Source organism: Mytilus galloprovincialis, chromosome 6 (genome assembly GCF_965363235.1).
Source record: "Mytilus galloprovincialis chromosome 6, xbMytGall1.hap1.1, whole genome shotgun sequence".
Taxonomy (NCBI): domain Eukaryota; kingdom Metazoa; phylum Mollusca; class Bivalvia; order Mytilida; family Mytilidae; genus Mytilus; species Mytilus galloprovincialis.
Window position 1 is genome coordinate 73,577,952 of NC_134843.1, and position 13,330 is coordinate 73,591,281.

The 13,330-nt window shown below is 30.8% G+C and overlaps 1 protein-coding gene across 3 annotated transcripts in view; it reads left to right on the forward strand.

The window, feature by feature from the left end:
• Positions 1-12,880, forward strand: part of LOC143080285 (uncharacterized) — a 55,313-nt gene extending 42,433 nt beyond the window's left edge. For all 3 annotated transcript variants that reach the window (XM_076256027.1, XM_076256028.1, XM_076256029.1), the window contains 10 exons: positions 3,048-3,185; positions 4,312-4,407; positions 5,419-5,502; positions 6,332-6,445; positions 7,241-7,351; positions 8,001-8,060; positions 8,970-9,087; positions 9,741-9,874; positions 12,030-12,159; positions 12,664-12,880. In XM_076256027.1, the coding sequence (XP_076112142.1) occupies positions 3,048-3,185; positions 4,312-4,407; positions 5,419-5,502; positions 6,332-6,445; positions 7,241-7,351; positions 8,001-8,060; positions 8,970-9,087; positions 9,741-9,874; positions 12,030-12,159; positions 12,664-12,790 (1,112 nt within the window). In that variant the 3' untranslated portion in view covers positions 12,791-12,880. The remainder of the gene's footprint in view (positions 1-3,047; positions 3,186-4,311; positions 4,408-5,418; positions 5,503-6,331; positions 6,446-7,240; positions 7,352-8,000; positions 8,061-8,969; positions 9,088-9,740; positions 9,875-12,029; positions 12,160-12,663) is intronic.
• Positions 12,881-13,330: the final 450 nt, after the last annotated feature.

Here is a 13,330-nt window from a genome sequence, read left to right on the forward strand (position 1 = left end):
TTTTTCAACTTTTGGAGTCAGGGCCATTCGTGTCACTTTGACTCATCTAGTTTTATTTAATTTTTGTATAGGTCAACCTTAAAATCAAATGTTCAGTGAAGCAGGGATGGGGTCGATTACTTTAAAATGTAATCGATTAAATTACAATTACTTTGCTTATAAAATGTTATCGATTAAATTACAATTACTTTGCTTATAAAATGTAATCGATTACATAACAATTACACCTTATTTCAAATGTAATTGATTACATTTGATTACTTTTCTTTAAAGTAATCATGATTACTTGTGATTACTTATGATTACATTGTATATTGCAATATTAAAGAATTTGTAATAACTTTTTATCCTCACGAAAAAGTTAATTTTGGTGATTTTTTTCAAAAGCCATAATTTATTAATCTTAGGCCAGACTTTTTATTTTATCTGTTTAACGAGAAAATTTGTAAAAAATTAGGGTCGAGGGGGCGAAATAAAAAAAAAAAAATAAAAGTGAAAAATTGGTCCAGTCGACACTAAAAATAAAAATAAAACCATTATAAGTGACTTTTTTTTTTTTTTTTTTTTTTTTAGAATTTATCAAAATACAAGAACAATGAAATGAGAACAGACCAACCCAGAGAAATATAAATACATATAGTTTATATATGTCTCTGGTTAACCCTTCTATTAATATAAACATAAAAACTATGTTTTGATTCTGTATTTCCACTAATATAGATCCATGGCGCCACTCAAATATATCAACCTCGCTGCATATACACTATATATATATATACCAGTCACCCAGTCGGGAACCTCTTAGTGTATGCAGAGACATATATACATGTGTATATATGTCTCTGGTGTAATAGTCCCAGAGTTAAGCAACTTTAACCTATAAATTGAAACAATGCTTATACATGGAAATATATACATTAATCAAGAAGATCTAACCAAAAGTATGTTAATGCGTGTGGAATGCGTAATTTTCCCTTTTGGGATCAATTTGTGTCTGTCAGCAGTGCCATTCATGCGTCTGTAGTCATTATTGCAAAAATCCGGATTTCGGTCATAGCGGGTCCGTTTCCGATGAAATCCTGATTCCGATCCGTAGTTCTACAAATTTAAATGTCGGACGAAAAAACATTTACAAAAATAAACGATGTTTGATACGCTATTTGGAAAGGAATATGACGTTTCTAATGCAATACATGGATGACAAGTTTACTTTAGGCTAATTTCATCAAGTTCTGATGAAGTAATAACTGATTTTGCCGAAAGTTAGAATGATTTGATGTACGCTCTCGTGTAACAAGTATGAAAAGCATGCCACCACCTTAAAAATCTTTTAGAAGAAAATATATCGTTTATGCCTTGAATTTCTTTACTTTTAAATGAAAATTGCTGTTTCATTGACTTGGTAAAAATTAGATATTACCGATAACGAAATTGACTGAAAGCGAGTATCGTGAACAACACATTTTATTTTTTTCTGAGGATTTCGTAACAGTCGGCGGGAAAAATAATAATAAAAGTAAGAAGCACTACTTTTATTTTTATTCTAAAATCGGGAAAGGTGGAGTCGGCGGATCTCGTTAAACAGATAATAAAAAAAGTCTGGCCTTATTAAAATGAATTTAGACAAGTACAGTGTAACATGGGTAATTTGATAACATAGCTATAGACAAGTTTCCTTCGTCTATGTAAAAGATATAACTTTGTTTTTTCTACAAATTTTAACCAACTGCCCAATTCACAAAAAACCTGGACAAATAATGAAAAATCAATTAAGTATAGTTTTATTGTCTGTGAGGACATAATTGACACATCTGTAAATGTTTTTACAGGTGTTAATCACTACTTCCATTTTTTAACAAACAATAGGTGAGCTTGGGTTTTAAAATTCTATTGTCTTAATTGCAATATCAAGAAAGTTGTAAGTGGCTAATTGGCATAATTTGTTTTAAAATTTTGAATACATATATATATATCGTAATATTTATGGAAAACAAAATATATTAAAATTGTCAACAAATGTAATATATTAAAATCCCATTTTGAATTAAGAGGGCTCATACAGTTATATATGTCGACCCTCAAAGTTTAAAGGAACTAAATGTTTTCTGCTTTTAAATTTCATTGCAGTTTTACAAAAATATTGGACATACTTATATAAAATTGGAGTTAATATCAGACGTATTCAATCAATGAACAAAAATGCTATTAAGACATACTCTTATATAATAAGAGCTCAATCTCACAAACACTGGAAAGCAAATTCCTTTAGTAAACTGATAACAAAATAAAACACTTGGTTATACAAAACTTGTTATATAGATGATACTATTTATCACATTAAACAAAGACCCATCATAGTGAATACTAGTTTTTATGATTTTTTTATTAATGCTTTACATTTTCATATTGTCTATCAAAAAATACTATTTTCCTATATACCAGTATATAAGATTTGTAATCAGCAAGTAATCATATGAATGTAATCTTAAAGTAATCTAAAAGTAATCATGATTACACCTGTTTTTGGCAATGTAATCGATTACATTATGATTACTTGTAATCAGAAATGGCCAGATTACTGATTACATGGGATTACACTGCAAAATGTAATCAATTACAGCTGATTACGATTACTGATTACGATTACCCCATGCCTGCAGTGAAGTACAATGAAGTACAATTTTTTTTATAGGTTTGCATTTAATCTTTTGCAAATCAACCTCAAAATAAATTACCAGTTATAACTGTTGATTTGTTTATTTTGTACCAAATTTCATGTATTTTTACCCACCAGCCATGAAATTAAGGTAAACTGGTAGCCCCATGAATAACTAGGAATCAACAGAGAAACATTGTCAAATACCCATGGATTATTCCCTGAATACTGGTACATTACTCTCCTTGAAGAAAATTCTAAACTTGTGAAATTTTCAAAAAAAAACAAGGATACTAATAATCATGACAGCTGTTTAACTCATTAAATTGGTGTTTTGCACTGTATTTAGAGGTTTTTATGTTGACTAAGTCATTTTATACCATTATTACAGGTCGTGTAACAACACCAGCGCCATCTACAACTTGTATTGACAGGATTCCTAACTGTAAAGACTATACCAACAGTGTATGTACTGGACAGTATGTCAGCTGGGCTGAATATAATTGTCCTAAATTCTGTAATTTGTGTGGTAAGTATCATTTCTCTAATTTTTGTGTTTTTTTTAATTTCTTGATCGTTGTGAGAATTTTTTTTCTCCCCACTTGGGTATTACAATATCCCTCCACTCTCAACAGTTAAAATATCATTATTTAAAATGCTTGACAAGCCTCACGCTTTAAATATTTTTAAAAAATCAAACTTGTTGCAAAGGTGGAATCAATATGTAATGTGGCCCATCATGGGAGTGTAAAAGTAAGTACATACTAAAAAAATCAAATAATTAAAGTTACAGTCCTAGATTATCAAATAATCATATTTGGTCTGGTGATCTAATAATCATTACTTAAATTACTTAAATGATCAAGTAATCACATATTTTCTTTAATAGTTTGTACCCTACGATTAAAAATTTAAAAGTCTCTAAATTGTAAACAAACTTGACAGAAGTGTTACCAACTCCAACTTCTTAAATTAACAAAACCAAAGACATAGTGACACAAACACTGGTTTCTCTTTAAACTATTATACCAGATACTTAAGCTATTACTATTTACTCAATTATTAGAATTTAAATTAAAATTAAAATATGCAGTAAAATGAATCCAGAAAAAATCTTGGTACAGTATTTCTCATTCCAGTCGCAACTTCAGAAAAAAGAGCTGTCTTATTCTGATTGTTGCTGAATTTAATATCAAAGATCAAGCTTGTGCCCTCAATTTGGCTTTCATACTTCTAAACAGTTTTCCAATTTGATCTATCATAAATTATCTTCTTTAACTGGTCTTTCCATTTATAATATTGTATAATTAGATTGTTTTGTCAACAGTATGATATTTTTTTTTTAAATACTATGACCCAGAACTACAATGTGTGACATACAGCATTAATAAATGATGCTGTTAGTTTCTACTTTTAATTTGAAAAGTCTTGAACAATGAACTATCTGTTATCATCAGAGCTAGGTGTTTTTATTTTATTTGAACATCAACATATATTTTTTTTAAGAGAAGGAGAAAAATTTGATTTCAACCAAAACATTTTTTTTTATTGTTATTGACTATATTAAGCTGCTAATATGATCTATGCATTTCTTTTGGGAAAAGTTGTTAAAGTTTGGTTTATCTACAATGTACATTTTTGTCCTCTATTCGCAGGTGGAACAGGTACAGGTACAGGTGGCACAATGACAGGTGGCACAGGTACAGGTACAGGCGGCATTATTCCAGGTGGTCTTATTCCCGGTGGCACAGGTGAGATTTCTATCAAACTTGTATATTAAAGACTGTTTATATGGAAGATTATGTACACATTACTTAACTGGCAGTATTTGGTATTGATTCAAGTCCTTTAAACTTGAGTAGATATTTTTCATTGGCTATCATACCACATCTCCATTTTTTTATAGGGGCCATATAAACACAAGGCATACATATGGTCTTGTTTAGTGTTCTACTACTGGGGATTCAGTATTATTCGTTGTATACCAATTTTTTTGTATTTCTTGGGAACAGGTGAACCACGAAATTTAAATGTTCAACCAATAACATGTTTTTAATAGGCTTTGAATGCAGAGATTGATAAAAACATAACGAAATAAAATATTCATTAAAATACAAGTTTTCAGTAATCCACAAAAATTAATACCCACGCAAAATAAATGAATCGACAGTATGAACAAATCTCGCCAGATTTATTTGAAACTTATATCAGCCATGTCTTTAAAAAATAAAAAAATCATTGCCACAAAACTATTTTTTATAAAAAAAATAAATTATATGGAAATTTTCATTGAAGGCACTCTCAGGGATTAATGTTATGAAATTTAAATGGAAGGTTTATATCGTCAATACCTCACATGATTTGAAAAATCAGTGCAAAAAAAGATTTGGGGGAAGAATGCTGTTCCGTCTTTGTTAAATTTAGCATGTTTGTCTGGCTATATCTAAACATGATATTTAATTAACTTCTCCTTTAAACTGAATTAAACCAGATTACTCTTTTTCTGCAAGATGTAAAGGCAGTTATCCTGCATGTGTTGTCCATCTTATTTTAATTCCTTTTATGCACTTTCTACGTAAACATTGCTGTTCCCTTAGCGTGTTGTACTTTTCCAAAACACTGAAAGGAAAGCAGTTATTCTTCTTGAACTACACATACATCATGTATCAGTCAAGGGTGCAAAGGCTTTATCTATGTATATTGCAAATAATAATGTATTTCTTATTAAGGAATTATTATATAGAATTATCTCCCTTTGTTAGGAACTGGAACTGGTACTGGAACTGGTACTGGTACTGGTACTGGTACTGGTACTGGAGGAGGTACAATTACAGGAACAGGAACAGGTAAGTTTTATAATATGTTGCATCATTTTTTAGCTCACCTAGCCCGAGGGCAAAGTGAGCTTTTCTCATCACTTGGGGTCCGTCGTCCGTCATCATCGTATGTCGTCTTCGTAGTTTAACTTTTTACATTTTGAACTTCTTTTAGATAATTGTATGAAAGATAAAGATGTGACAAATAAGAGGTCATCTATATATATAAATATAGCTACCAACCTTCTATAATGAGTAAATAAAATTGAGAATGGAAATGGGGAATATGCCAAAGAGACAACAACCGGACCATAGAAAAAAAAAACAACAGCAGAAGGTCACCAACAGGTCTTCAATGTAGCGAGAAATTCCCGCACCCGGAGGGTCCTTCAGCTGGCCCCTAAACAAATATATGCTAGTTCAGTGATAATGAACGCCATACTAATTTCCAAATTGTACACAAGAAACTAAAATTAAAAATTATACAAGACTAACAAAGGCCAGAGGCTCCTGACTTGGGACAGGCGCAAAAATGCGGCGGGGTTAAACATGTTTGTGAGATCTCAACCCTCCCCCTATACCTCTAGCCAATGTAGAAAAAAAACCCATTATGTCTAGTGAACTAAAAAGGGCTGCATGATGACAAATAAACCAACTGCTTTCAAGAGCAATTATGACAGACAACAAATAATGTCATTCACTGGATTTTATACACATGACTAGGGATAACCACTTCAAAAAATTCAACATTTTAAAACAATCAGATGTTAATATAAATTATGGTTTCAAGAAAAACTGTTTTGCTGTTTTGCTTTATATTATTGTTGTATTATACCTATTATTGCAAAATTTAATTTAGGTGGAGTATGTAGGGATGTTCTTCCTAACTGTGTTCAGTTCCAAAAAAGCTCTTGCCAAGAACCCTATCTCAGCTGGGCCCAAAAGAACTGTGCCAAATTCTGTGGATTCTGCGGTATGTGTATTTGTTCACTAATTTGTTCGTTCGTCCGCCTGTTCATTCGTTTGTTCGTTCGTCCCGCTTCAGGTTAAAGTTTTTGGTCGAGGTAGTTTTTGATGAAGTTGAGGTCCAATCAACTTGAAACTTAGTAAACATGTTCCTTATCATATGATCTTTCTAATTTTAATGCCAAATTAGAGATTTTATCCCATTTTCTTGTTCCACTGAACATAAAAAATGATAGTGCGAGTGGGGCATCCGTGTACTTCAAAGACACATTCTTGTTGTTCACTAAATAAAAAGGAAACTTTTCAATTGTCAATGGCATACATGTGATCATCAATTTGCTCGGACTAATGTGATTAAATTATATATAACAGATTAAGATTTTATATGCAATCAAAACTTTATGGGACCGACTTGATATCTAAATCTTCCAAGGCTTATCACTACCTTTTTGATACACAAATAAATAGTGCATTGATCATAACATTATATGCTTCCTATCCACGAACATTTCCAGAAATTTATCGACGTAATATATGCTCAGATATTCAAGGCACAAATAGATATTAAACTTGTCAAGAAAATTACAAAACTTTTGCAAGGTGCAGGAATCTAATATCTGTTCTAAAAATATAAAGGATGTCATTGTTAAAGTCATCTTAAAAAATTTGAGTTATTGTTTCTTTGTCTAGAATTTTGGTTAAATCAACTACAACCAATGCAATTTTTAATTTTACTTCTCACTGATAACAAATTGAAGCAATCTTTACCTTTCAGTTCTTATAAATACTTTGATTATTTAAGGTTCTGGAACTGGTACCGGTGGTACTATGACAGGGACTGGTACCGGTGGTACTATGACAGGGATAGGTACTAATGGAGGTACCATAACAGGAACTGGTACTGGTGGAACAGGTATGTAACTGGACATAGAAAATGGTTCCCTGTTAAACTTGAATATACTATAGGAATAAAAGGAGTATGCATATGTAGATGGGACCCTCATGGGTAGTCAAGTGCGATTATATCCACCCTCATGGGTAGTCAAGGTCAATTATATCCACCCTGATAATATGACAATAAGCAGGCAACCTTAAGAAAACAATACTGTTATAGTATTCATACCTTGTCTAATTTGTTTTGTAATTTAAAAAAAAAATAGAATGCTGAACATTGTACTTATATTACAGGTCAGATGAATATTACATGCATTCTAATAAATTATAGTAATATGCATGCTTTTAAACAAGATTGCAGAAAAAATATGAAGTTTTAAATTTGCATCCTGGTATTTTAGAGATCATATGGTCAATATGGCATGAATGCTTTACAAAATGTGAAATTCTGCTGACATCTATGCAAAAAACATCAACATAGATCTTTCATTAAATCATATGACCTCATACCATCTCATGACTTATACAGCTCAAAATTCTTTATTATTTGATCTCTTTTAGTACGCATATTAGAACAAAAATGAAAGTTTAAAACAAAAAATTCTTAAAATAAATGTTGCATCATATTGTATGTTATTATATTAAAATAGCTCATTCTGTTTCCATAGGAACAGGAACAGGTGGATCCTTTGTGACATCCATGCCTGGACAGACCTTTACAGGAAGGGGTATGTATATTTGATGAGGGGGGTAAAGGGGGGGTATCTGCACGGAAGATCGCAAATTAAATTGCCATTTCACGATGAACAAACATTTAAAAATGTCTTGCAGGTTGATCTTTTTACCAATTTAAAGAAACACGTTAAATAACAAACTTTTTTATGGCACATGAAATAAAAATGGCAAAACACGTTGCACGAAAAAAAACCTTTACCACCCTCTATTTTGATATTGCCTTAATGCTTTAGCCTACAGCAGCTCCTATTAAAAACTGTGTTGATTCGTAATTTAATGTAATAAACACCACTGTATGTTTTTGCCTGTGTTGATATTTTCTTTTTATGTGATACAGTTAGATTTCTTTATGTTTGGCAAAGTTTTGAAAGTTTAAACAGATGTTTATTTCATGACATAATAATCGTACAATATTTATAACAATGGTACAATATTTATAATAATTGTACAATATTTATGATAATTGTACAATATTTATGATAATCGTACAATATTTATAATAATTGTACAATATTTATAACAATCGTACAATATTTATAATAATCGTACAATATTTATAATAATTGTACGATATTTATAATAATCGTACAATATTTATAACAATCGTACAATATTTATATGAAGAAAGAGAAAGGAGACACATTCGTCCTCTGTAATTTTATGTTAATAAATGTTTCTGAACTTCAAGTTCTCAAATAACTATTTTCATCCAGAATGCAACAGACAGAAAGGATGTGTCTCTTTTCATCCTAATTGATATTGTTCCTTTTTTAACATAATGCAATGATTAATATTAAGTTCACAATTCAAACTTAAAATCTATATCAAAACAATCTTTACCCTCATGTCTACATAAGATATTCTGAAGATATAATGTTTGTTTATTATGCTTTTTTTTACAGGTGGTGGATGTTATTACAAGAATCAGCTCCACCAAACAGGAGAACAGTGGACTGATGGATGTGATTACAACTGCACATGCTCAGACGGATCTAGAGGACTGTACACATGTAGAGCTTTGTGAGTACACATTAACATATGTCATTATGGATTGTAGAGCTTTGCAACTACACATTTAAATGTTGAAATAGTATAATAGAATGAACCTATATAACTGTACATGAATCTTGGAGACTTTGATACAGAACACAGTAGATTTGTTTTTTCCTATTTTAGTAGTTCTATAGCTTCAAAGATATGATTGGTCAAGGTCAAGTTGAAGATATTTGAAAATATTTCTGTAATATTTTTCATACAATAAGAGCATTACTAGAAATAAAGTTCACCTGTCCTAAGTCTGGAATCTGATGTACAGTAGTTGTCGACTGTTTATGTAGTTCATACTTGTTTCTCATTTTTATATAGATTAGACCGTTGGTTTTCCTGTTTGAATGGATTTGCACAAGTAATTTTTTTAAAAAAGCAAAATAATGAAAATAACGAATTCCAAGGAAAATTCCAAATGGAAAGTCTATGAATCAAATGACAAAATCAAAAGCTCAAACACATCAAATGAATGAATAAGAACTGTCATATAGAGTCGCATCTTCAGGAAAATTTTCAGTGAAACAAATACTGAATAACATTACACTTGTATTATAGTTCAGTCTGCTACATTTTCATCTCAGTTGGCTACTTTAAAATTATTTTGTTTTATGATATTTTACTTTAAGATGTGGAACTTACAATAACCTGCCCCCAGGATGTACACTACAGAAGGCCCAGGGAGAATGTTGTGCTAAACCAGTCTGTTCTGGAACTGGGACTGGTACCATGACAGGAACTGGTGGATCTGGTACCGTCACAGGTATGTTATCTTATCTTATTTAACATTTTGAAAACATTTATTTACAATGGACTTGATTAAAAAATATATTAAAAAAAAATGAAAATTAATGAAAAAAAAATATAAAAATATAATAAACGTCTCCTATAGGTATATATATATGTTAGACTCAGATCGACGTCCGGCCTCTAATCGACGTCCATTCCTCAAATCGACGTCCGTTCCTCAAATCAACGTCCAAATCTGACGTCACATTCTCAAATCGACGTCCAATATTTTTATTCTCTATAATTCGAATGAATGTATTGCCATAAACGACGTCGGATTGATTGTAGTCGTCTTTAATTCATGTTTAATATCAATAAATAATAAATTACGGGACTTGATTTACACTTATACATATACATGTTTTGTATGGTTCTTATGACAACTAAATTTTCTGAAACATTTATACATACTTTCCATATACATTTCTTCAACCATAAAACATGTATATTAATGTTAATCCTGATAAAAAGATTATCCAATTGATCCACATAATAGTGTGTCATTCCTATTCATATTAATAATAAATTACATGCATGTAAATGTATGGCAATTAGTAAGCAACCCAACAACAAAGAAAACCAAACGAAATCTAGGAGCTTTATTGAGTCTTCAACAATAGACAAAATGAGAGTATTATAATTTGGACTCTGTAAAGTTTTTTCCAACAAATTTCTAAGTTTTACACATGGAGTGAAACGTAAACACAAGAAATTGGCATTATGTTTTATGTTGTGCAGTTACACCACTGTTTTGGGTTAAATGCAGTGCTCACACACATGTTTAACCCCGACATATTCTGTATGGACCATCAGTACATTGGTTTTCGATGGTTTATGTCTGTGATATTTGTCTTTCGGAATTTTTTTTTATAAAGAAGACCGTTAATTCTTTTATTTGAATTGGTTACATTATTTATGTCGTGGCATTTTATAGCCTTTGTGGTAAGGGTTTTTATCATTGTTGATAGCGGTATGGTTTATAATTGCTCACATCCATTTTATTTGAAATCTGGTGTATAGTTGTCCCTCTTGAAATCATATCCATCTCTAAAATTTAAAAATTGATATCACAACCTGTTTAAAAACTTAGTCTAGTCTTAATAATTTTAAAAAAACCCACTTTTTTTTTTTAAATAGATCTTATTTGTCTCACATAATAAGGGACGATATCAAAAGTTCAATGAAGTATAAAAAAAAACTTAATTCATATAGTTTTTTCACTGACCCCCCCCCCCCCCCCCAATTCATATAGTTTTTTCACTGACACCCCCCCCCCCCACCATTTTACCCCCTATTAACTCATGATTTGGGAATAATAAATTGACCAATAATGATATATATATAAAATTGATGTCAATTAGACAAAACTTGCAGCAATTTTCGAATTTTGAACCCCGCCTAAAAATTATTTGAGTTAAGTTTTTTTTTATCCTTCATTGATTTTTTTATATGGTCCATAAAGGTTTAAATGTTTCGACTGCTATCGGTTCACTTTAGTTTTATATTCTGTGTACAAAACGGACTTTGACTAGAGAAGCTCAAAATCGGACGTCGATTAGAGAATGTCAAAAAATGGACGTCGATTAGATAGGCATAAAATTGGCCGTCGATTTGGAATATTATTTTATTGTGACGTCACATTTGGACGTCGATTTGAGGAACTGACGTCGATTAGAGACCGGACGTCGATATGAGTCTTACATATATACCACTTGTCTAAACATCAACCCAACAATGTTAGATCTGTAAATTTGCTTTCGCAAATTTTTTGTTCTTCCCTTGCCAGGATTCGAACCCATGCTACTGAGATATCGTGACACCAAATCGCCTGCACTGTAGCCTATATATACATTATTGTAACGTTGATGAAATAGAAAAAAGATTTTAAAAAATTGACATAAAAATTGAAAATCGTCTAAAAGTTGTGTATAATCTGCACCCCTTGTACAAACTACATATTTTGGGTTAATACTTAAAAATTTAAATAATATTAATAAAAGCATTGTATGTGGTATTCATCTTTAACATACAAATTCATTTATGTTGAAAGTTCTTTCATTTCTTAGTTATTTTTATTAAAAGACATGTGCCTGCTGATTGTAATACATAAATATATTTGTTTTAATAAGGTCAAGGCACAGGATGTTTGTTCCAGAAGACAGGAAAACTTTACCAGCAAGGACAAACATTTGATGATGGCTGTACCTATAAGTGCACATGTACTGATGCTTCTCGTGGATATTATACTTGTCAAGAAAAGTAAGCTTATTATATAGTTACAGTTTCCAACAAGTAATTTTATTTTATTTTCTTGACAGCAACAGCAAAATCTAGTGTTTATTAAGTGTTTATAAATTGTCATTATTGTCAACTTTATATAATGGTTTACTTATACCTTATATGTTTTCCCATTGAAATAAATCATTATGATAGTAAAGTAAAATAAAACTTGTATTGGCAATCCTATACCTAAAACAATCAAAATTTATCAATGACGGGCTAGTGACAAGGTACAATTTACTGTGCTTATTTTAAAAAGTTTTTTTTTATTCCTATGAAACACAAACATGAGAAAGCACCATTCTCTCTATTGAATAGTCTTTTAATGTTAAAAAAAAATTGATTTTGTCAAATTAAACGGTGACTAATGGTTTTGTGATCAATAAATATTAATGAAGAGTAAGAATAGTTAGTATCCTTCTGGATATAAATACTAAAATTCCAAATTTCAGTGCTAATTAAAATTTATACTTTCTTTCTTAGATGTCTTAAATGGACTTTGCCAAGTCAATGCAAAATGAATCCACCAGCACCAGGAAAATGCTGCCAGACACCAAACTGTCCATCATCAGTTGTCCTGACGTATCCTCCAGGATACGTAGAAGAATAAACAGATGAATATAAAGATAAAACAGCTAAACATTCTGTTATGTTATATTATTTCAAGAAATTGTAATTGTAATTAAATAATGATTTTGTATCTATTTTGTCCGAATTTTTTGTTGTCAAGACAACCCCCAGTATTAACAGTGTTGTGATAAAAGTATTTTTCATACAGTTTTACAAAAAATAGAGGCATTTATGGTTAAATTTTTACAAACCAGGTGCTGAAAGATGCATAAATGTCAGAAGTTTGTTGGTTTATTTTGTCATGATTTTGACCTCATTGGTTTTGCCTACTCCTGATGGGAACAAATTTAACACCTTTTTATAATTTAGTTTGGTTGGTAATAATATAGAGCACATTTCTGAAATAAGACTTGTGTGTTTATATCACCTTTAAATGAAAACATTTCAACCAAAAATACAACCAAATAAATATAATGCACATATGACAATTCTGATTCTATTGGTACCAAGATGACTTAGGATCCAACTGGTCATGACCACACTAGTTCTTTGAAAACAATTGGTTTTATATAATTAATTG